Here is a 23028-nt window from a genome sequence, read left to right as displayed (position 1 = left end):
GACAGGAGACTGGAAGCTATAATGACCATTGGCGTAACCATAGATTGGCGTAACCATAGATTGGCGTAACCATAGATGGGCGTAACTATAGATTGGCGTAACCAGTACGCAAGGTTGGTTGTGCTAGGTAAACTTGAGTAAATTAGCATCGCTTATTTCTTCAGAAACCTATTTCTTTAGTGCGCAATTAGGACCGAAATTGCGAGCTGGTGTTATACGCTAATTATTGTGAATTAACAAAATAAAGCATTTAAAGCCATCATCAAATTTCAAAACAGCCTGTTGATTATATTGCATAAAAACTTAAGACATACTTACGGCGTATGTGAGAGAGGCCTGATGCAATCGGGCAGCTTGCCTTTGAAGAGTCATTCTCAAAATGCTTCGTCTTTCAAGGCATGCATACTGCAACAAAACAAAACTCAATTATCAACAGTAATATTAGTTATACCTTAACTGGTGAGGTAACAGACCTTTACAACGGTCTGAGAAATCATGTGGTTGTTATTGGAGAAGTGTTGAATGATATCTGAGCACTAAAATGACTGTAATAAAGAAAGCCATATACTACAGATGCTTGACACAGTTGATGTCTACAAATGTATTTCATGTGACACGTTGCCCACTTTGCTATAAAATGGTTATTTGGACTGAAAAAGATCCCATAGTTTTGAGTAGACTTTCCTCAACATTAATAGTAAAAAATATGATAATCCTCCCCAGAATCCTTATATCTAAGTGTAATAATGAGGCTGTGTACTTTTATGATCTAAGAGCAATGCTTATTGGAGCATATGCTCCTACATCCAGGCCACTTTGGTAGAAAGGAAGAGGTTAGACAAATTTGGTCAGAAAGGGAAGGCTAAGATCTCTATCCAAAACTATAACATCACGAGAAGAACAAAACACTACAGTGCGAGAAAGAATGTAACGACATTATAATTAGACGGTCAAAGACCTGATATGGTTGTTGCTACTATGATAGAAGAAAGTGTTATTTTGATAAATATCGTGTGGCTCTTTGATAGTTACATGTTTGTTGGAAAAAAGAAAAACTCTGAAAATACAAAAATATATAAAACAGATTGGGAGAATGTCGAACTACATACAAGAAATTGTGAAACTAAAGAATTGAGGAAGAGTAAGGGAAGAAAATTGTTTGACCGACCAAAAAGTTTGAAAGACAAACAATATTTTAATGACGAAAGTTAGTACAGAAAACAGTGAAAAATGAAAAATTAGTAATAATATAAAAATGTACATCGGTCGGTAGAGTGTAAATGAATAGTAAAATACTAAATACAAAACACAGTTATTAAAATAAACTAAATAACGTATCGAAAAAACACATGTTTTCATACCTTTGCTTAAGTATCGCCACCTTCGTCTCCCATGTTTTGTTCACACGTTCTAATTCTTTCCGTAAACTTTAAGATATACGAGCTTGTTTAGTGAACGCATGCGCTGAGGGCAATATATGAAAGGGTCTCAAAAAGGCAACAGAACGATGGAGGCATTGGTTGGAGCAGCTTGCTTAGCTTGAATGAAAATATATTACAACAACTCATTCTTGATTATATTTTTACTTCAAAACAATTTGATTGTTAAAATTATCTTTGTGCTTCTCAAGTTCCTCCGATATTTTTTGTTGAGGAGGAACTCTAAGTTCCAAAAACAATTTCGAGCAAAATGATACAAAACGCAATACGTGAACCCCGCAGACCAAACGTGGAACCCACGCAGTACGAAATAAAAACCCATATTTGAGCGTACATTGCGCTGGCTAGCAACAGGCGAGTGTACAGAGTGTCTTGAAAAATCCAAAAATGATATCAGAATAAAGCTAGGCTGCCTTGTAGCGAAGCCATAAGCATATTTGGCAAAAATTCAAACAATATTTCGTAATTAAAATGAAACTTTTCACAAACCTTGCAATCTCTGCATTCAGTTTCACTTCAATATTTTGCAACTTTCTTATCGCTGAGTCTTTCTCCGAATCAGGAATCACATCCCTTTCCTTGAACGAAAGAAAAATGTACGCGAAATTGCATAACGATTGTAGATAACGTTCACTCGTGAGAAACATCAAGAACAGGGCGGTTGCACGAAGCCTGGATAGCGTTATCCATTGGATAGCAATATTTTCAAACTTGTAAAAAAGGTGTTGAAATTTTTCTTACGACGAAGAACTTTCGTAATCGTTGAAACATTGTTTTATTTCAGTGATTGTTCAGTTCGAATCTTATATTTTTGCTTTTAAAAGGTTTTATAAAAGTTTAAAGTGTCTATGAAACGAAAATTTTGCAAATTAAATTATGTTTGCAATGACCAGAACTTTCGAAATGACAGGGTACTTTCTAGAACAGTAAATTCATATCTCTTTTTATTCGAGTGATATTGACGTATTTTTATTTCCAATTTATCCAACTTGTTACGTCATTACATTATTGTAAATGTAGATCGTCCAGATTGGTATAGTTCTGAGAAGGACTGTTTTTGTTGTTGTTGACTGACGTTTCGACAACCTTAGCGGTAGTCATCTATAGAGTCAAATGACTCTACGATATTTCTTGTCTTCAAGTAAATGGTTTGAACTCTCTGAAGAGTCATTTGACTCTGAAGATGACTACCGCTAAGGTTGTCAAAACGTCAATCAACAACAAAACAGTCCTTCTCAGGACTATACCAACCTGGACGATCTACATTTACAAACATGTAACGAGACTCCCGGGTTCAAACCATTTACTTTGTTACGTCATATTGCATAATGAGTTCCACAATGTTTCAAATACTCTTTAGTTTCCTGACAATTTTAGATTGATACCAGTAGGCAACATTTTATACCATTAACCACGTCACGATGAAGGGGGACTCTGTCCTTGTGTAGTACAGTATTGGTAACTATACCTAGCAATTCTAGTGCCATTATGCAATGTGACGTCACATGTTAGATAAATCGGACAAACAAAAACATCAATATCTCAAGAATTAAAAGTGATATGTATAAACTGATTTAGAATGTCCATTGTCATTTTAAAGAATCTCTTCAATAAAAGAATTACTCAGACGCTATTGGCTTGCTGCTATTTTTTTGTTGAGTATCTCAAATTCAAATTTATTTTTTACGCGATTTGAGACGACGCATGAGAAATCACACAATTCGTTTATACTTCTAAACAAGAACATTGAGATAAAACAAATCACATTCTCAACTTTATTCTTCTTTGACGTGAAAGTGGCGCCATGATGAAAAATGTATATCACAATAACCTTTCCATTTAGCCTAGTTGTGCAGATACGGATACACTTGGAAAATATGTTTTGTTACAAACGGAAAAAATACATATATCTGAGTTAATAGTTAGCCTGCATGTTACAAATAAATCGGACTACGTATAAAGACGGGACCGCAGCGTGATGGTTAATAGCAAAGTCGAGTAGCTTTAGATAAAAAAAGATACAGCTATACAGTACATGTTGTTTGCAAAAGTTATGAAACTGCTTACCTTTTTTTTCAAAGCTTCCTCGAGTTCACGTCTATTTTCCAGCTCGCGTGCTCGATATTTCGAAATCTGCTTCGTCATAAGTTCTTCCATTTGCTTCTGTGAGGTAGCAACCATCTAGAACAGAATAAAATAAGTAAAAAATCTCGCAGCTTTCTTTCCAATATACCAACAAAGCCATGAATACAGTTTGCTAGTTGCCAGATATTCTCCGTATGCTATTGACTTCGTTATTGAGTAAGTCAAGAACAGTTGTTGATGTTGAGGCTAATGTCCAGTTTTACTATTTACATATGTACAATTTTTTACGCCAATAACTAATTTCAACAGATGAAGAAATAAACACTTTTATCAATAGAGTAGGATATTATATGGATTATAAAACGTAGCTACTTCATAAAGTGTTTCAACCATTATCATTTTGCAACAAATCAGTTTGTAAATTACCGTTGTCTATAAAGTATGGTGCCGAAACAAGTCTCAAAGAGTATTTTAAAAAATTGGAAAACACGAACTGTTCATGAAATTGTAACAAAATATTAAAAAATTATTAAATCCTGAAAAATTTATTCAAACAGTATACTGTTTGAATACTATCTATAGATACGTATGAAAAAAGCAAAACTTCGCCAGACGACATAAATATGAAAAGCTACAGAAAAACCTTACAAAATTTCTATAAACATTTCATAGAAGATCATTATGTGAAATTGAAACAATTTTACATAAAATTTTTCTTTCCCTGTGTGAGATTTTATGTGAAATTTTTCGGGAAGGCAAGGTGTGACATTGTTACATTATTATTTTTAAAATTCCTACGTCGTGCAGAGCACAGCTATAATTACAAAATAACGCAGTTAAAGCAGGAAAAATGACAAAAATAGAGTACTTACATCTTCTTGCACTTTTCGCAAACGGTTGTCGTAATTTTGTTGTAGGTAGAGTTTCTGTCTTTCAAGCTTTATACATAAAACATAATACATGTTCCAACTTGGTTATACTCTTGGATTGTCAAGCATGGATAGCCTCGCGAAGACAACATGCAGCTACTCACAACAAAACCATAGCCATAAAAATATTTCAATTGTTTTTACCTGTTTTGTTGATTCCTTTTTCGCGTTCACATTCAGCTTTCGCATCAATGACTTCTTGTTTTAGCTGCAATAAAGTGTATAAAATGATAATCAACACAAATCGTATGAAGGTACGTAGCTAATATTTTTGTTTTGTTCTACAAGAATCCTTCCACAACACAAACCAGAGATCTAAAGATGCAACAAAGTTCAAAAAACTTCTAACTTTTTGACCAATGATTTAAGAACATCCCTGCGTGTTTCAAATAAGGATAATGTGCCTTTCTTATTTCATTTAATGTTGAAATCAACGATGATCGTGCATGCATGAATGTTGTGACTATCATAAAAGCTGGGTTGCTCAATAATAATGGAATGAGCAAAAGTTGTCAAAAGAAAGTCAAAATATATGTTACAGCAGCTGAAATTCAAAATTTTGACAAAGGTATTAGGCATGGACTTCCCAAAGGATATCTTACCAATAACAATTATGATCACTTACACGGTCTGTGATTGCTTGTTCTTGATTCAATTTATCTGAAAGGCTACGAACTTCTCGCGCTAAAAAGTAAAAATATCATGAAAAACTGGAACCGGCGCAATGAATAAATTTTTAAATGTAATTACGTAAACCACATCGATTACATGTCAATCGTCGAAGATCTAAAGACTTGAAAGCAACATGACTAATAAGTTGATTCAAAACACTGTTTCATTTCTATGAAAGACAATGTGATAAAATAGAAAGTCTCTTAGATAGATTTTGTATTTCGGTAATGAATTTGCCAAAAGTATTCCAATTATTTTTCATCACGCTTATGGACAAATGTTTGCCATTTTGAATTTTTGTATTGCAATGCAAAGATGATTTATACATGGCATACAAAGTGGTTTATACGTTTGGTAATTCAAGCATCAAGCATTATCGTCTTTACTAAAAAAGATTCTTTGAAAAAACACACACACAATAAAGCCATTTTTGAAGAGAGTCGAGAAAATTCAATCATATTCACATCTAATAAAACGTTTAATAAATAAAGACGACATAAAAAGAACCACCCCACCCCCTCTCTCTATAGGTAGTTGATTATAAATGCTAAATTTATGAGCCCCAATCAGCCTTTAAAATGGCAATTGCGATTGCCCTGTTTGGATACAATCATGTGAGCATATTTCAAACTGCTTTACAAGATGTGGATTACAAACAAATAATGTTGCTACATACATAGTGAGTGAAATTTTACTACTATTCAATGCTAATTTATAAACTGGGTATTTCTTGACCTCCTTCTTCACATGGCAGTTAGCTAATTACTATATCTTATTAGTGCTGTCCCGAAATATCCAGGATTCATTTATTTAGAATTTATAACAATATTTCTAGAGGGAAATTTACTTTTGTGTGGTTTTATAACCAGTGAGTATGAGTGAACTTTAAGTAAGATTCAGGTCAACATAAAACGTGGATATAATCGAAAAGTTATAGTTTACTTTTAAGTAAGGGATCCAAAATACAGTCTTTACAATCGCTAATATTTTACAAAATGTGGTACGTGAGTGAAAATATGATATAAGATTATTAGTGCTCACGTGACACAATTTAAAGATATCTATTTCCAACATACTCATCTGTTTGTTCTCTTCTTCGTACTGTTTCAGAGCTGAATCCATATCCTCCAGTTTAGCTTCCAGTTCATCAATTTGTGACACAAGGTGCTTGCGTTCAGCGCTGCTGGATTCATCTTGCTGAGCCATGTATTGTTGGTTTAACGCATCTTCTAGCTCTCTATCAGCAATTTCTTGTTGTTCCTTTAATTGCATCTTCATCATCATGAGTAACGCTTCTTGTTGTTCGGCTGCCTTACCGCGCTGCTTTTCAACAAGTCGTCATTTTTCTTACAGTTCTCAAGTTTTTCGCGCTTCGCAATCTCCTTATTGATAAACCGCTATTTGTAAATTCGAAAAGACAAAGTGATTTGGAAGTAGAGGAAAAGCCATGCTTCCAGTTACGAGAATTTGTTATTGAAGAAAAATCCATTTCCATTGAACATTGCAAAGAACGAAAATTAAACAATGAAAAATTACTTGCTTTGGTAATATAAGCAACGATAACAATCGTATTCTCCATATGCACATGATATCAGCGTGAACAGATCGCATACACAAATACAGCAAATATTGTGTGTGAAGTGAATTCATAATTATGACTAAGATTACACGTCTGGAGGGCCGTCTTTGATAAATTTTGTCCTGTTTTGAGTGAACGCAAATTAAAATTTGACCGTATTTTATTCGTGGAATTGACTAGAATGCTCGCTACAAGACGCCTAAAAGGTGTCAAACAATCTGCACCCACAACTCTCAGAGTGTAGAAAACTGGCAATTCTGATTCGTTTTGTCTAATCCCAAAAGCAGTTGTGAGGTCTAGTTTTGCACAACATTTACTTTACCTTGCAGGAGACGCAAATAAAACTCCCATTATAGAGTCAAGTGACCATGTCACGTCGTAAATACTTTACCAAATCTTTCATGCTTACCTCATATTCATTGGATATTTGTGCAATAACGTCAGCTAACTGTTGCTTGAAGCATCTTCTGATTGTTTTTACGCGCTAAAGAGAGGAACAGATGTTTTCAGGGAAGACTCATTGAATAAAAGGGAGCTTCAATCGTCGACGGTTTAAAGCAAAGAATGAATTTAATAGGGACTAGGGGGGGCACCTCTCCTAGCCTTGGCTAGTAAGGGTGTAGGAGATGTGCCAATTTTCCTTCCACATTTTAAAATAGCCATAATATTAAGAAAGTATCAAACTTAAGGGAAAGTAAATCCCATAAAATATTTTCCAGTCTACATACATTGCATGGCTACACCTGCAAAATATCTAAACTAAAGTCCCCCCTGCGTAATCAGCCCGTAAAGTAGCCCCCCTTCGTAATCATCCTGGATTGCTCTGTACTAAAGGTTAGAAGAAAACGTGGATGAAATTCATGAAATTGACAGCAACTTTAAAACCATTTTATTTCCTACTCATTTTTCAAGTACAAAAGGCAATGCAATGAGAAAAGTCGAAAACCAGATCTTTACTGAGGGCTCAGTTGGAATCCTGATCAAGCCAAATTACACAATATCAAAATACAATAAAATCCAGGTCCGTGACAGGTAAAATCAATCTGCTTCTAATTGATCGTAAATGTACAAAAGTACGACGGTTCTAATAAACGAAAGTACGACGGTTTTGGTGCCTTGCAATTAGCTGGAATAGCAAGAATGAGCAGTATGTTTATCGGTATAGACAAATGAAAAATTATAGCAATATCCAGCAAATTCCGATACATCCCTACTTTTACCGATTATTTTTTACCATGCACAGACTAAATACGCACGCACTAATAATCCTCCTTCAAAAAAACAAAAAGTCACTAATATTGATATCCACTAAAACTCTGACTCACGGATGTCATTTCAATTACATTAACAGCACTGCTTGTTCATTACGCACGAAAATAAATTTAATATTTGCTCCAACATGCTGTCAACAAACAATACAATAACACACCCTCTCTTCACAATACATTTCTGACATCATTACGTTGTAAGAACTTCACGTTAGTAACATCTTTTGATTCGTAAACTACCTCTTCATGCATCCTCTCTAGGTCAAGAACTCTTTCATTCACGGCAATATCTTGACATAAAAAGATGAAAATACGAATGATTTAGTAAGCTGGAACAAATGCAATTACAACTCTGAAATAGAATACGAAATAATAAAATCTAGGTGTCGTAAACAGAATAACATTCGTATCGTCTGCATATTGTTCGTAATTATATTCATATTTTATTTATGCATGCCTTATGATATTTTTTGATTTCCTGCAATCTGATTGGCTGCAACAGCGAGCAGTTTTTACTATATCTTGACCGAGGTCCAAAAGTGATGTTTTTTTTGGCAATGTAATTGTACAAAGTGAAATTAAATTTTAAACTGATTTAAAAGCCATTTAAATTGTTGAAGAATTGGGCCAGAACACTAATTTAATGTTACAAAAATAACAATCCGAATTTTATGTTGCATGTGTCCTTTAACTCCAAAATACATTCTTCCGTGTCTAACCACCCACCTAACCTAGCTGGTACGCTTTTGGCGTCTCAAAATATTATATATTCGCCATTTTAAACAACGCTATACGTGGTAGTAGATTAGATGTACTGTATGTGCGACTTTTTTAAAGTGTAGCAAGAGGAAGACAAGCTAAGTCAACCTTAGATATCGACATTAAACTTTTGTCTCTTCCTATCATGTTGCGTTAAAGTTTTCAAGGGAGAAAGTCGCACCAGTGCCTTAAAGAGTAAAGGAAAATTAGCCCTTGAAAAGCTCAAAAATCCCGCTTTCACTCAGTATTTGAGCTACTGGACAGTAACTGGGAAAATGGAACAGAGGTGCTTAAACAAAGAGAAATCTTTACGTGTTTCATGTATGGACTCGTGGAAGTTTAGTAAACGTTGTCCACGCAAATCTTTTAAGCAACATGATAGAAAAAGACAAAAGTTTACCACAGTAGTTAATGTCCTTGAAAATAGTTCCGACGAGTGAAGACAATGAAAAGAAGGAAAAGGAAGAAAAAAAGGAAGAGAAAAATTTTGAGAATGGTTTTGACAGTGATGAAAAAAATTTCGTACAAGGATTTTAGCGAACTACAAAGAAATAAACTCTAAGAAGAAAAATATTATATATCAAAACGTACAATAAAATTATACTGTATCAAATAACCATTCAGCAACTATTGTGCAACATTTTCAACGATTGCATTCATAAAATTGTGTTTTTTTGCTCAAACACAGCATTATATTGTAGTTTAACGTGTCGTAGTAGGGATTTTAAACTTTGTGATAACTATCATTTTGGTGATAACAATTTATACCTTTTTTACGTAAATTAGCATAATAATGATACGTGGGCCACTTGTCCCAATAGTTAACATCAAAATCTTTTCTACACAAAATTTCCTTTCTAGAAAAGTATGTTAGAAAATGATTTCTAGGTGGTGCACGCTACCCCCTCTAATCGACTAGACTAAATGCTATGAATGGAAACAGGAATTTCGATACAACAAACTAACACAAGCTTTTTCAATTTTAATTAGAAACTAAAATCTCCAAAAATAAAGACAGCAATCAAATGACGAAATTAAATCGAATTAAAATTCATAATATCAAGTTCTACGGCATATTTGACGTCCTGGAGGCACTTTTCTTGAGTTACCTCAGACAAGTCGTGAATTTAGTGGCTTATTAAGGAAGTCCTTGTTTTCATTTTCATTTTAAGACCTCAGAAAATAAACTTTGCCTCGACAACACACAGTTATTTAGCTATCACATTGAAATAATTGTTCTTCATGCTTAAAATGGATTATTGACTAAGCACAAGCAACGTTTTATTCAAAAGATAACTCTTTCAATTTGAGTATCCAAACCACACGGCACAGACCGTGAATATTGCCGTGAAGCAAGCAAGATGGTGTGCATGAAATCTTAAAATTGGTACATTTTAAACACGCTAAGTTGCAGGATACTGCGTGATCGCTCCTCACAAAATCAACATGACACATGTAGTTAAATCTCAGGCTAAATATTGGAATCGTTTCTATGCTACATTTTCTAACAAACAGCACAATAAAATATTACTTCTGAAGGAAATATTATTTAATCATCGACGCAATATACGTTATTCTTCAAAATGGAGCAATTTAACCTGTTTGTTGAAACGCACTTCTAGAAAGGACTCTGTTATCACTCTCTGTTTATTTCTTAAACGATATTCAAAAGAGTTACATTTTGGGAGAAGTTTACAGGCATGTTTGAAAGTTTTGTTCATTTCAAAAGTGATTGTAAAATAAAAGCAATATTGCGCGAGCGCTGATTGGTCTATAGCGTTGTTGGCATACTCTCGAGTTGATATACCCAATTCTCATAGGTCTCCTCGGTTTGCATAAAGCCTGTGCAAACAGAGTAAACATCTTTATTTCTTAATTATACAAATAAAACTTAGATGTACATACAAATCAATACTCTTTTCTTCCAGCTTGTTCTTGTAGTCAGCTTCAAGCATATCTCGCCAAATACAAGTTCTTTTTCAAACCAGACAAGTCCTGAAGTGTATTTGGAAAATATAAAGAAATCACAAGTAAACTATGTACAGTTATGCATAAAAAGTAGCTGGTAATAAGCAGCCAAAAAATGCTCAAAGCGCCAACGCCATGAGCCCGGCAGAAAGGACGAATAGAGGAAGCTGCTCACAGCATGGTTAAATTTGAAGGTATTTCAACGAACGTAAATTATGTTTAGGTTTACGTACATAAAGGCAAACATTTTAACAGTTAAAGGTACAGCCTATTTGATTTTGCAAGTTTTGATTTGGATTAACATTCCTATAAAGGCACGATGAAGGTTGGATTCTCAGGTTAGCAGTCCGATTGTTACGTGAGGAACGGAGTCGTATAGATTATACGTAAATAATAATTTTGTTTTATTCGATTTCTTTGCCGGGTCCTCACGATCTAGCTACATTAAATGTATTCCAGGTTATCAGACATAATAAAGATACTTTAAGCGTTAGCATTCGCTCAGGTTAGCATGCGGTAACTGTGAGCTGTACTTACGGACTAAAATCCTTTGTGTCCAAAATGAATATCACGCGTCAAATTACGCGTCAATCAATAAATCATGCATAAATTAATCACCTATACTAAATAATTATCTGTGCAATTTGTCAACGATCCAAATGTCTTCAAAATGTTTTAAAAAGCAGGAAATTTGGAAAAATTTATATGAATTTCAATTGCACACAAAACAAAATGTTGAAATTTAATTATGTACAATTAACAAATACAGACAAAATTTTTGAAATCAAATGTTGCAATCTACATTATCTTGAATGCTGTCTGTCACTTCATTATCGATCAAACTGAACTTTTTTATGCTCTTAAAATACAAAATTCCCTTTTGGAGGGTAATAGGGGAGCAACCTTTACAAAATAACAAATTTTATTGGAGATGTTATAATTTGCATATATAATATTCATATATTCAGCTTTGCCTGACTGATTTCTTTTGCAAGCAATGTCAATTTGAGAAGAAATTAGTTGGTTACAGCTGAATATATGATTATTCACCCCCCTTCCACCCCCATTAATGTTCTCATGTCACCCCTGACTAGATGAAGATCATAAAAATGACGGAATACAATGAAATAAATACATAGATCACCTGAACAAGTAGTTGCACCATCCTTGTCACCTCCTTCAAGTTGAGTAACTCTGAGTTTTCAGTTTGTGATGCACAGTCTTTGGAAAAACCCTGACCAAATCTTGTCAGAAATTGAAGGACTACAGAAAACAATAATTTATTTTGATTAGAATGCCATGTAATATGAGTCCCAAAGATATGATTTTGCCATGTTTTCAAAACATACACATTTAATACAATGAAATAAATTGTCAATTTACTAATCTACAAAAGAATAAAGATGAATTTGACAGAACTTTGAATGATTCAGATGGAAAAAATTTTTAAAACAAACATGCTTGAACTTAACCAGTGTGGTAGCCAGCCCAAAAGTTTGGTTGTGCTATGTAAATTTTTCCGTAGTCACTCACAGTAAAAACAATAGATTTCGAAAGAAATGAATCATGATAATGATCTGAAATTTACATAGCACCAAATTTGTGGGTTGGCTATGCCACTGAACTTAACTAAAAGCCATCTTCAATGTGAATGAAATGAATACATTAGTTACACTGTGAGATATATACGTACCTAAGTAGAAATATTATCTAAACGAGGAATACTCCAATGGGCAGATTAATTATTTAATACATTGTAACTAATGTATTCATTTACACTGAATATGAAATGCTGGAAACTGTTCGTATAAAAAATTGTCATCTACTTAGTTAATCTTATCATTATCTTATTATATCAACATATCTTATCATATTCAAATGTTCAGTTAATCTTACGTACATCATATTTTATTAATTTTAATGACAAATTATAAAGAAGTTTCAATACATATACTAAGAAAAAAGCTATGCTAAAGAGTACATCATTCACTCGGCCTTTGGAAAAGGAACTTCATCGTCAAATTTTGCTACCCTGAAGTTTGCAATGCAATAATTTCATTTGGTTGAGTTGGTTCCTCTGAGCAAGAAATTTCTGCTAATTTCATAATTTCAAAATCCTCTGCATACTTACATGTATTCATCTGAAATCGGTGATATGAGTGCCGTTATTTTACTTGAGGCAATGTCATAATCCATAATATCAAGATTATCTGTTTTCAAGTCTGCCATTTCGAGAAAAATCACAATACACATTATGAACGATCGAAATGACGTCATGGTGTGGTTGTTGCCTAGCAACTAACAACGCGCGGAAAGAAAGGCTTACACCAGCCCGAAGAATTGGAGAAGATAGTGGCATGAAAAATTATTTATAGTTTATACTCCAAACCAATGATTGAAACACCTTTCTGATGGCCTCGATATACAAATATTTGCTGTGAGTCAAAATATGTATGCGATATAAAGCGTGCTTTCAAAGCGTTCCAGTGGATGTTAGCACGAATGTTCAGTTATTTGCACCAGGAACGTATTTGCAATTAACTGCAGCGTAATATCCAGTTTGTCATTTGTCTTAAGTCTTAACAAAGCGAGTGCAAAGTTCCACAAATTAAAAAACAATTTCGTCGTTTTTCATTTCATGCGAACAAAGGTGTAATAAACGAGTGGTGGTTGAGAATATTTTGGTCTTGTCAAATGAGCGTGAACAAGGGTTGTGGCTCATCAAAAACTGAAAGTCTCATTATTTCAAGTGTATTTAGATCAATGAAAGCGGTGGGAGACTTTTTAACTTTCCGGTACGTGCTGAATTCAAGCGTAATCAAGATTAAATAAGCATAAATTTTAAATTTCAATGACGATCATATTATATTATATATAACATATTATGTATGACGATCATATTATATATAACATTTATTATAGTTCAAAGACAGATTTGGTATTATCAAACTGCTGCCATACAAACAACAACTCTTTGGAAGTAACCCTACCCTGACCCTATCACGAGGCTTGCATCCCGAGTTTTTTACACTTAACTACCTGTCAAAGATCAGTCTGTGAGCAGAAGTATCTTATCTTACATTTCAATACTGTGAATAAAACAAAGCGGTTCATTAAAGTACAGACAAAATCAAACACGTGGGTTACAATTCAGAAGCTGTTTATCTGGATTGCTTCGGCACAATCTTATGATTGTATATAATCTTGATGATGGATGACGATTTAGTTCTTTCAAGTTTACAAGACAACTGAATGAAAAAAAGTTAGTTAACGCTTATAACGATAAGCATTGACGATAACAAAAAATAAATATGATAAATGTTTTTAACGTAAACTTTTACACAATAAGCATTATTTATACAATAAGCATATTTCAATTTGCTACAATTAATCAATGGATGTCCAAGTTGAAGGAAACAACATAATTGGCTACTACCATGAACAGAGAATTCAATGAAATACTGATTAACCGCACTTCACTCTTTTTACGCGATACCTAATTTCTGTTTTGTTGCCAATCACAGGCTCTCCGATTTTCCACTTCCAAATAGGGTGAGCAGATGGTGGTTTCTTTCCAGGTCGACAAATCATGCTGTATGCCGGACTCAGTTCACCATCACGGATGGTTAGATATGGTGGAAGCTGGAAGTTTGATATGAATCTAAAATTGGTATTTACCTTCCAAACAGGTTTTACTGGCATCAGTTTAATCTCGTAAGATTGAGGATTTGATGGACTATTTTTATTGCTACCGGTTTTGGTTGATGGCGATAAGGAGTCGATAAGATATTTCTCATTCAGATCTTTTAAATCCATTTTCATTATTTGATCTTTTGTAATTGTTTTAGGCCGTAGATTATTTTCACACGATTTTCCTATTAACTTTTGGTTCTTAGTTTTCTTTGCTTTTTTCTTTATTTCATTTTTTGTTCGTGTCTCTTTCCTAGTTTGCTTTATCTTCTGATCAGGCTTGTGGGTTTTGAGCCTATCATAATTTTTCTTTACTTGCTCAATAGCTTTAAACGTTTTTTGCTTGGTCACTTTTGTCAAGGAACCTAGCTTTTTAGAAAAAACCGCTTTGCTATCGAGCGATGGGGAACTTGAGCAACTATGATAATCAGAACGTGTGACATTCGCACAACGGCGTTTAGCAGAATTCCATCCTTCATTGTTCATGTCTTGACGTTCATTTTTATTTTTATTTTTATTTTCAAGCGACCTTGCAATCAACTTTCTCTTTTTCGGCAAACCAGCCCTCCCCTCATGAATTTCATTGTTTTGCGCTTTAATGAACACGTGCGTTTGTTTACCAATTCCTTTATTCATTTCATTGTGCGTTTTGTCGTTCTGAATCGTAAACGTGCTATACCTGTTATTTGTGACATGTGCACGAGAGCTGCTTTTACGGCGAGTTTTCGAGCTTTGTTTACCTCTTTCTTCCTTGGCAATAAACTCACTTACTTCACTCCGCGATTGGCTCATGTCCGAATCAACAGCGACCGACTTGTTTAATTTAAATTTCTTGTGTTTAAGCATACTGTCTTTGACTGAACCGACTATATTTTATTTTGTTTCTGTTTGCCCGAAATTCGTCGTTTGTTTTCCAGTGCGAATCCAATCTTATATACACTAGTAAACATATCAAGATCGAGCTTGGAAATGAGCGTACAATGAATTCCATATTTTGCAATACCTTGAACTGAAAGCACCTTTTCTATTTCGCTTGGCGTGCATGTGTACCAGCGAATTTTCATTCTTTTCACCCGATCATTTAACGTTGTTCGACGCCATTTAGGATATAAATTTCGCCAGACTTCGCTCATTGTGAACATTAAATCACCATTAATGTAAATATAAGCCATATCGGTTCCGTGGTACAAAATTCTACCGCATTCATCTTTTGGATTTCTCTTGTTGTCCATTGTTACTACTAACAACAGTATCAGACTTCAGGCCTAAATACAAAAACCCCGATTACTTTGCCTTACAAAATATTCAAGACGATGCGAAACGTCGTGTCACTATTGGCCTTCTGAAGAGCTGAGTTTAAAATGTACAAAACAACTTGCCAGTGTCAAGCTTCTCCTTTTTGCCATAGGAGAACAACAATCACAGAATATTGCATTGCATAAAGTACAAAAACATTATCTGTTTTGTTATCTTTGAGAGTGAGTCATTGTATATTGTAATGAACATGTCACACTTTGTCTTTGTTGTCATCATGCGGGAAAGATATTAGTAAGCTATTATCATTCGTGCACGAGGGATGAGTGGGCAATTGTGTAACTGAAAAACACCAATTGCCAATAATGCTGACGCTGTGGTTCAATATAAATAAAAGACTTTCAAAAACTTGGAGCACCCTAACTAGACTATCGATTATCAAAGTCTGATAAAACAGTCACAACAATGTGAACACACTTCTAAACTCATAGTTAATACCAAGTGATGTAACATCTTAATTTTCGTGTGTTTGTTAAATTTTTTCATGTTTGTACACAACATTGTAAACAACACTTCAGACATGTGACAAAAATTTGGGGTAGTGAAGACAATTTGTTGATTTAAAGAAAGCATAGTTTATGTTTAAACCACAAAAAATTGCTATTTCGACTTTCTCTGTCATATATTGAACGAGATTTTGAAATGCAAGTGCTTTGTAGATTTGTGTATACGACAAAACTGTAGTTATGGACTGATATTGTAACAAGGTTTTAAAAATAGGCTGTAAGAGATATCGATACAACATATACATCCTTATATCAAATATCATAATATCAGTCCACTCAAAACAATCGTGCATCATCCTTGCCATGTACAAAACGTACTACGTTCAAGCTACATTTATGTCATTACCTTTACAAAATTGTCATCCACGTACAGTAAAACAATTTTGACGAGCCGGAGAGCATATACCATTTGCTTTAAAATTTATGAATTTAACGTGTCGCTACATATACCATTTACTCCCCAGCATACTGTCGGAATCACAGTAATCACATACAAACACACAGATTACGTTTTCCATTACCGAAGTCACGTGCTTATTTATAGACAGCTGACATTGGCACGAGGAAATGACTGGTAGTTTAATTTCACACCAATGACACCATCGCCAATTAAAGTTGAAGGCCACAGAACGATGTGAAGAGTTGTAGTAAATAACCATATATAGTATTCTACCACCCATACAAATCAAGTGCAAAGCCTTTTTGGCTGACAAAATATCTATTTGTCAGCCAAAAATATCATTTATCGCATAAATATCATTTAGAAACGTTTCACAAATTTTTGCGCAATGAATCATATACAATTGATTCAAATTCCAATCCACCGCTGAACTGCGTGTAACCATGGACTTTTGCCAACGTAAACTATGAGTCTTGGACCTTCTCCATCGTTGCAATAATTACCACAGTGAACTTCTTTCTTCCTACAATAGATGTTTTCTTGCGTAAACTTGGACCTTCTCCTACTTAATTAAGCTAGTACCTTTTCTGCTTAAACTTACCTAGCCAAGTAAGTATACCTAAAAGTACCGTACCTAAAAGTGTCTTTTCTTTAAAAATGAACAGATCTCTTTTGTGTTAACGTGAGTCACTTCTTTGTCAAAGTACATTGTACATTTTCCTGTGTAAACTTTAGACCTTTACCAGTAAACTTGAACGTTCATTACCTATGTGAAGAACTTAACCATTAACAAAGTGCATTTTCACTTATAATAGTTTTGATCATTTACTTTCTGTTTTTACACCGACAATCCAACATTCTTAAAATCAATGATATGTTCATCATTGTCTTCATCTTATGTGTTAAAATAAACATCTTAAATACGATATGAAAAAACACGCAAGACCGAAGAAGCATGTTTTATTCATATAGTAGTTGTACAGGGGTCAGCAGAATCTTTTAAAAAATAGAAAACAAGAAACAATGTGAAATTTCCTTGAAATGAAGCCATGTAACATATTCTAACAGTTAACAAAAAAATTCTTCATGAAAGGCATAGATTCGTGTAGTGACTTTGGGATATGAATTATATAAATAACAATTGCTTTTGACGTTTCTCCTCGTTAATTTGAAAAAAATTGTAATAATCTAGTTAATATTCCTTTGCCATTCAGGTGGCTAATCCAATGTACGCAGAATAATTGATAAAATTTTATTCTCTAGCAATTTACCACCATTTTCAGGGTTAAGGTATTTTTAATTCAAATTAGGAACTATATTTTATTTTGCCAAATAGTTTAAGTTGTTCGCCAACTAAGACCTTCATGAGATCATTAGCAATGCTTTATGGAGGAATATTATGCCTACCACTTATATATAGAAAGGTTCATTGTACAGTTTCAGTAGGTTCTTTGAGATCGAAGGATTAGCTAGCATCCTGGGGCATACAAGACAAGTTTTGCATGTTTCTAGGATATCGTAGGAATTCAGGGAATTAGACATCTGAAATAAAGGAACCACGAAGACCAAGGAAGCATAAAAAACAGAAAGTATTAAATTGTTCAAAGTCAAATACGTGATGTAAACCGAACGGATTCTGTTCCTTAGATTTCAATGTCATTCGCCATCTCTTATATACAAAAAGACTCTGGCGTAACAGCTTTAAGCTCTGGGTAGGAAGAGCCACGGGCACCCACAGAAAGTCAAGGGAGCACCCTAAACGGTGTTATTTATACAAATAAAGATAAAATTAGGTTTATATATGAGCAAGTTAAAGCACTGGAAACTTTATATTTAAAGTCATTCATGAATTCATGTTCCGGAAAGTAAATTTAAGCTCTACTTTGTATTTTTTGCATATAAACTAAAAACAGGAAAGATTGTATCTTAATAATAATTATTAGGAAAATGTTTATGTTGTCAGAGTTGAGGGAGGGAGCATCCCATCTGGGAGGGCCCTGGGCAGCCTGGTTCGAACTTACGCCACTACAAAAGGAGAGTACATCGAAGCATAGGAAAGTGCTTTGCACACAAAAAAAAAAACTGGTTGGTGCCTATTTCTGTATTTAAGATTTTTTATAATGAACTTATAATGGTTGAGACATTTTCTTTTTATGATGAAGATAAAATAGTTATGCTTGGCTGCAACAAATTCTGCTGCAATTCAAAGTTTATCTTTCGACGCTCTATTTGTCTTTCAATGTATAACTATGAAAAAGGATGACCGATTTGGAAAATAGTACGGAAAACTTTTATTCTCCAGTTTTATTAGCACGGTCAGACGTCAAAGCTGGGCACCTATAGTACGACATGGTGAAGAAAATTATAAGCGGCCCTCTATACGAGAGCTAGGCTTTAGTTAAGCAAAGTGAAATGAACAGTTCTGCTCTTGCAAAAGAGACGTACATAAAAAGTTTGAGATCTTAACAAGCCCACACAAAAAAAGAGGAAGCATGTGGCATTTTGACCTGGGGACTCGATAGGCACCCCCTAATTAGAGAGAAAACTACATTTTACAGAAAATCATTATTATTTTGTCTTTCAATACACTTTGATATTTTGCCATTGAAGTTTGCTCATCAAAATTTACATACCTTTAAAGTTCTTCGTGTCATAAACTGGAGAAAAGTTTTTCCCTGGGTCCAAAAGTTTTTAAGGGGCTCAGGAAATTAATGATCACTATTACTATTTGTAAGAATTGAAGCATATGCTAGCAATGTGCATGAAAATTTTGTTTTCAAAATAAAAAATGAAAATATGAACTTTCCGAGAATAGTAGGAGAATCCGAAAATAGTGACTATGGTATCATGTAAATGTATGAGTTTTTATACATGAGCTTACATGACGTATAGCATCACTAGTTATACAAAGTAAAAGAAGAGAATGGAAGCCAAAAGTTGTGAATTGAAACACTAGAAACAAACGTGCATGATTTTTCAACATTACTTAAAGTGTGATCTTTAAAACGAAAAGAGGTGAGAAAACGTTTTTGTTTTCTTAAATTAGCGAATTCGTCAAGTACTGAATCATTTAACCAAGGTACTGCTGTGCAGGTTTTTAGACAAATTTGTAAAATTAAGGTAATTTAAGTCAATGTGAGTAATAAATGTTCGCCGGAAAGACTCTAAGTTTTTGAATTATACTGTGCTCTGTATTCAAGCAGGAAATATGAACTTGAAATTTTGTGGTTTGTCATATGCCTATTGTCAGTCATTAAATTCACATTAGCAGTTAGCACTAGCAGTTAGCTCAAATTTTTGCTTGTAGCTTGTACATTAAAAACTTACCAATCTGGCTTATATCGCAGTCTTGCTATTAAGAAATTTACATAAAGCAGAAAATATATGGAAGCAGAACCAGTGGGACTGGGGGGCAACATCACCTGGAATAATTTTTCCTCCATTTTGAATTTTTGAAGTTTGTTCCTGGATCTCTTGCTTGCAAAAAACCACCTCGACTGCAGCAGTGTATAGCCCCCTCAAATAAAAAATTCCTCTACAGTGTCTAAAGTAGTACCATTAATTTAAAGAAAAGAAAGATTCTCTTTAGTCAACATCTGCAGACAAAAAAATATGTACTTCCAGTGTCAATGCTTTCAAAATTTCTGACTGAATTCAAGTGAGTTAAATTGTACTAAAGTGATATACTTTGTGTTTCACTGTAGCTAAATTTCATGCAAAAATGCAAGCCTCCAATTCCTTAAGAAGATTTGCTTATCAGGTAAGACACACGCATTTGCTATATCACTGAATGATTCACACTTTCCAGTTGCATATAATCTTGTTATGTCTAATGATTTAATAGCTATGAATGAGTTATTCCAGTTACATATGAAGAACTGCATCTTTTCAATCATTTATAAATTTCCTATGATAAAATTGTTTTTGTTTTATCCTAATAGACCTTAATATCTCATCAATTTAGACTCCTGCTCTACATTTTTACATCAATCGTAGGTAGGTATCATTTTTTCAATCAATTTTGTTCTGACTTATCTTTTGTGGTTCTGGCCATCCAAACACAGAAATTCAATGTGACATCCAAGGACAAAATGCCTTGAAATGAAAGTCATGTAATAATTGTGTGGACTTTAATTGTTGCTCAGGCTATGTTGTAAAGTTTTGGAACTAGTTCCGAGTTTAGTTACATCATAGATTCTGGCATAGGCGGAGAACTCACAAATTATATTTCCAGGACTATAAACTATATTGTACATGTGAAAAATAAGAAAATATAATATGTAGCTAAGAGACAACTCCTTTTGGTGCTGGGTTTTTTGCTAAAAATTGGTCATTACCAGTAAAAGTTACTTTTAGAAGGTTAAGAATTTTCATAGAATACGGTGATCAAAGAATTTTCGAAACTATGGTCTTTTATCGAAGATCGATGTGAAGAAAAAAAATGAGCCAGCCCAATAAGATAGTCTCTCACATGCGGTAATGGTGCGTATTTGATTTAGAGCTGTACGGTTCCCACTTCGCAAATTTTATCTGAGAAAACCTCGGTTTGGCCTTGTTCCGGTTCTTTTTTAAAAAAGGAAGAACAATACAAATGTACTCAGTAACTCAATAGTAAGTTAACAATACAACGAGGTGCCGTAAATTTTCACACTTAGGGTAAGCTAACGATGCTTGTGTAGTATGTGTTCTTGGTTTTTTAAGATCTTTGGTGATACCATGTCTTGCGCTTTGTATAGTTTTAATGAAACTTTACGCTTTTGTAATGAGTGGCAATAATTCATTCGGTTATACGTACATTTAGATGTAATTTTGTACACTTACCGAAGGGAGTCTGATAATTCTTTCTGTTAGTTTTTTTTTTACATTAATTGCGTTTGTATTATTTTCTTCGATGATTGCTGAATCTGCGTTTACATTATAGAACCCTCTATGTTAAATGCTTCCTCCTTACGAAAATCGCGAAATTTCAATTGCATACTATAGCCTGCTTTGGTTTTTATCAAAAATATTTTTGTGTGCCATGAAGTATATGTGTGAAAACATTTTATGGTTGATTCAAATTGCGGCAGTGATAGGAAGTGGTTTTTTTAAACTTTGCACTAATTTGGATCTTTAGTTCTTAACTGTAAAGAAAAACATAGGTAAGCTACGTTTACACTTGTTTTACTTTTACCTAGTTGTTCAATTTCAGTAAAGAGAATTAATATACTTGTAGTTGTTCAACTTCAGTAAAGAGAATTAATATACTTGTAGTTGTTCAACTTCAATAACAAGAATCAAAAAGAGTATGTATCCTCGTGTTTATAAAGTACGTCTGCAGCAGCCAGATGGATCTACTTACACGATCCGCTACCACGAGCCACGTAAACTAATTCGTCTTCCTGTAGACCCGAGCAGTCTGACTGAGGAAGAGAAAAAAGCTAGGATGAATCGCTTAAAACCGGAGAAGAAAATTGAAACACATGAATTTGATGAAGACGAAGCAGAGATTACTCAAAGATCTTGGAAACATTTTGTTACGAGATAACCATTATCGATTTTCTTTACTATTTGTTGTTAACACAACATAATATTTATTTACTGAAAATATATTTCCTGGTCGATATCGCAATATCACTGTCATGTGACGCATTTTCAAGAAATGGAACACTAGAAATAAGAAAGTTTGACGATTGGGTAAAAAAAGATTTGTGTTTGTGTTGTTTGGTGAAATTCAGAATTCCTGGATTGTTAAATGAAAACAAAAAATTTATGGATCACCGAAACAAGTTTGCGAGACAAATAAGAAAAATCTCTGAAAATTTGCAAAACATTCAAAGAGAGAACTAAACGTGAGTTATCAATAGAATTAATGAGCCTAATAATAGTTTTGTTTGGATTTTTTAGTCAACACGGTATAGTTTGCAAGCTAGTTATAATCATTTATGTATTTATGTATGAGTAAGCTTGACCTTAAAGTATCTACTAGAGTATTGTACCAATACTTCTACAGAAGCATTTTGGCAATGCTCTGAAATAGAGCCCGCCTTGTAAAGGTTTAAAACTACTTCTATAATATGTTATGATTCGTTGTTTGCCAACAAGTTTATTTCCGTTCAAATTAGGATTATCCGATATGGTATTTCATGTTTATTTCTTTACTTTTCCGTCTTGAAAAGTATAACAGCATATGTTTTCAGGAAAAGTCACCCTTAGACAGTAGTAGATATCCAATACTTTGGATTGATTGGAGTTACTCTTAAAGGCAGGAATAACAGTATTACACTATGAATGTCACGCACGGGAAAACCCCCAAATTTGTCAAAAAACCTGAGCGAGCATGATTGGTAATAGGACCTATAAAGTAAATGGTTTGAACCCGGGAGTAACGCTACATGTTTGTAAATGTAGATCGTCCAGGTTAGTATAGTCCTGAGAAG

The 23028-nt window shown here is 34.0% G+C and overlaps 3 protein-coding genes and 1 long non-coding RNA gene across 7 annotated transcripts; 1 reads left to right on the top strand and 3 right to left on the bottom strand.

The window, feature by feature from the left end:
- Positions 1 to 3537: 3537 nt before the first annotated feature.
- LOC124440442 lies at positions 3538 to 6446 on the bottom strand. Its single transcript, XM_046990837.1, has 4 exons — positions 6202 to 6446; positions 5079 to 5137; positions 4598 to 4661; positions 3538 to 3620 (listed from the first exon to the last, which is right to left on the bottom strand). The coding sequence occupies exons 1-4, from the start codon at positions 6407 to 6409 to the stop codon at positions 3538 to 3540; spliced, it is 414 nt and encodes a 137-aa protein (XP_046846793.1). The 5' UTR covers positions 6410 to 6446.
- Positions 6447 to 6455: 9 nt separating this feature from the next.
- Positions 6456 to 12985, bottom strand: LOC124439961. The gene is made up of 6 exons (XR_006946510.1): positions 12831 to 12985; positions 11844 to 11962; positions 10637 to 10726; positions 8213 to 8262; positions 7114 to 7188; positions 6456 to 6522 (listed from the first exon to the last, which is right to left on the bottom strand). It is a non-coding gene; the product is annotated as an uncharacterized LOC124439961 (long non-coding RNA).
- An 857-nt stretch (positions 12986 to 13842) lies between these two features.
- LOC124440010 lies at positions 13843 to 15908 on the bottom strand. Its single transcript, XM_046990327.1, is given in 2 exon segments — positions 13843 to 15265; positions 15268 to 15908. Coding segments are annotated over 2 exon segments (1455 nt in total). The 5' UTR covers positions 15622 to 15908; the 3' UTR covers positions 13843 to 14164.
- Positions 15909 to 19515: 3607 nt separating this feature from the next.
- Positions 19516 to 22709, top strand: LOC124440060 (39S ribosomal protein L55, mitochondrial-like). Of its 4 annotated transcripts, XM_046990390.1 has the most exons (5): positions 19516 to 19688; positions 20314 to 20369; positions 20574 to 20605; positions 21863 to 21894; positions 21997 to 22709. In XM_046990390.1, the coding sequence occupies exons 2-5, from the start codon at positions 20331 to 20333 to the stop codon at positions 22134 to 22136; spliced, it is 243 nt and encodes an 80-aa protein (XP_046846346.1). In that variant the 5' UTR covers positions 19516 to 19688; positions 20314 to 20330; the 3' UTR covers positions 22137 to 22709. The 4 variants fall into 4 exon arrangements, with proteins under 4 accessions (XP_046846346.1, XP_046846344.1, XP_046846343.1 ...); XM_046990388.1 differs by having other exon boundaries at positions 19516 to 19624; positions 21863 to 22709; XM_046990387.1 differs by having other exon boundaries at positions 21863 to 22709.
- The last annotated feature ends 319 nt before the right edge of the window (positions 22710 to 23028 follow it).

The sequence above is a fragment of the Xenia sp. Carnegie-2017 genome, unplaced genomic scaffold (assembly GCF_021976095.1).
Source record: "Xenia sp. Carnegie-2017 unplaced genomic scaffold, XeniaSp_v1 HiC_scaffold_2, whole genome shotgun sequence".
Lineage (NCBI taxonomy): Eukaryota > Metazoa > Cnidaria > Anthozoa > Malacalcyonacea > Xeniidae > Xenia > Xenia sp. Carnegie-2017.
This window is presented reverse-complemented; position numbering and strand designations above follow the sequence as displayed.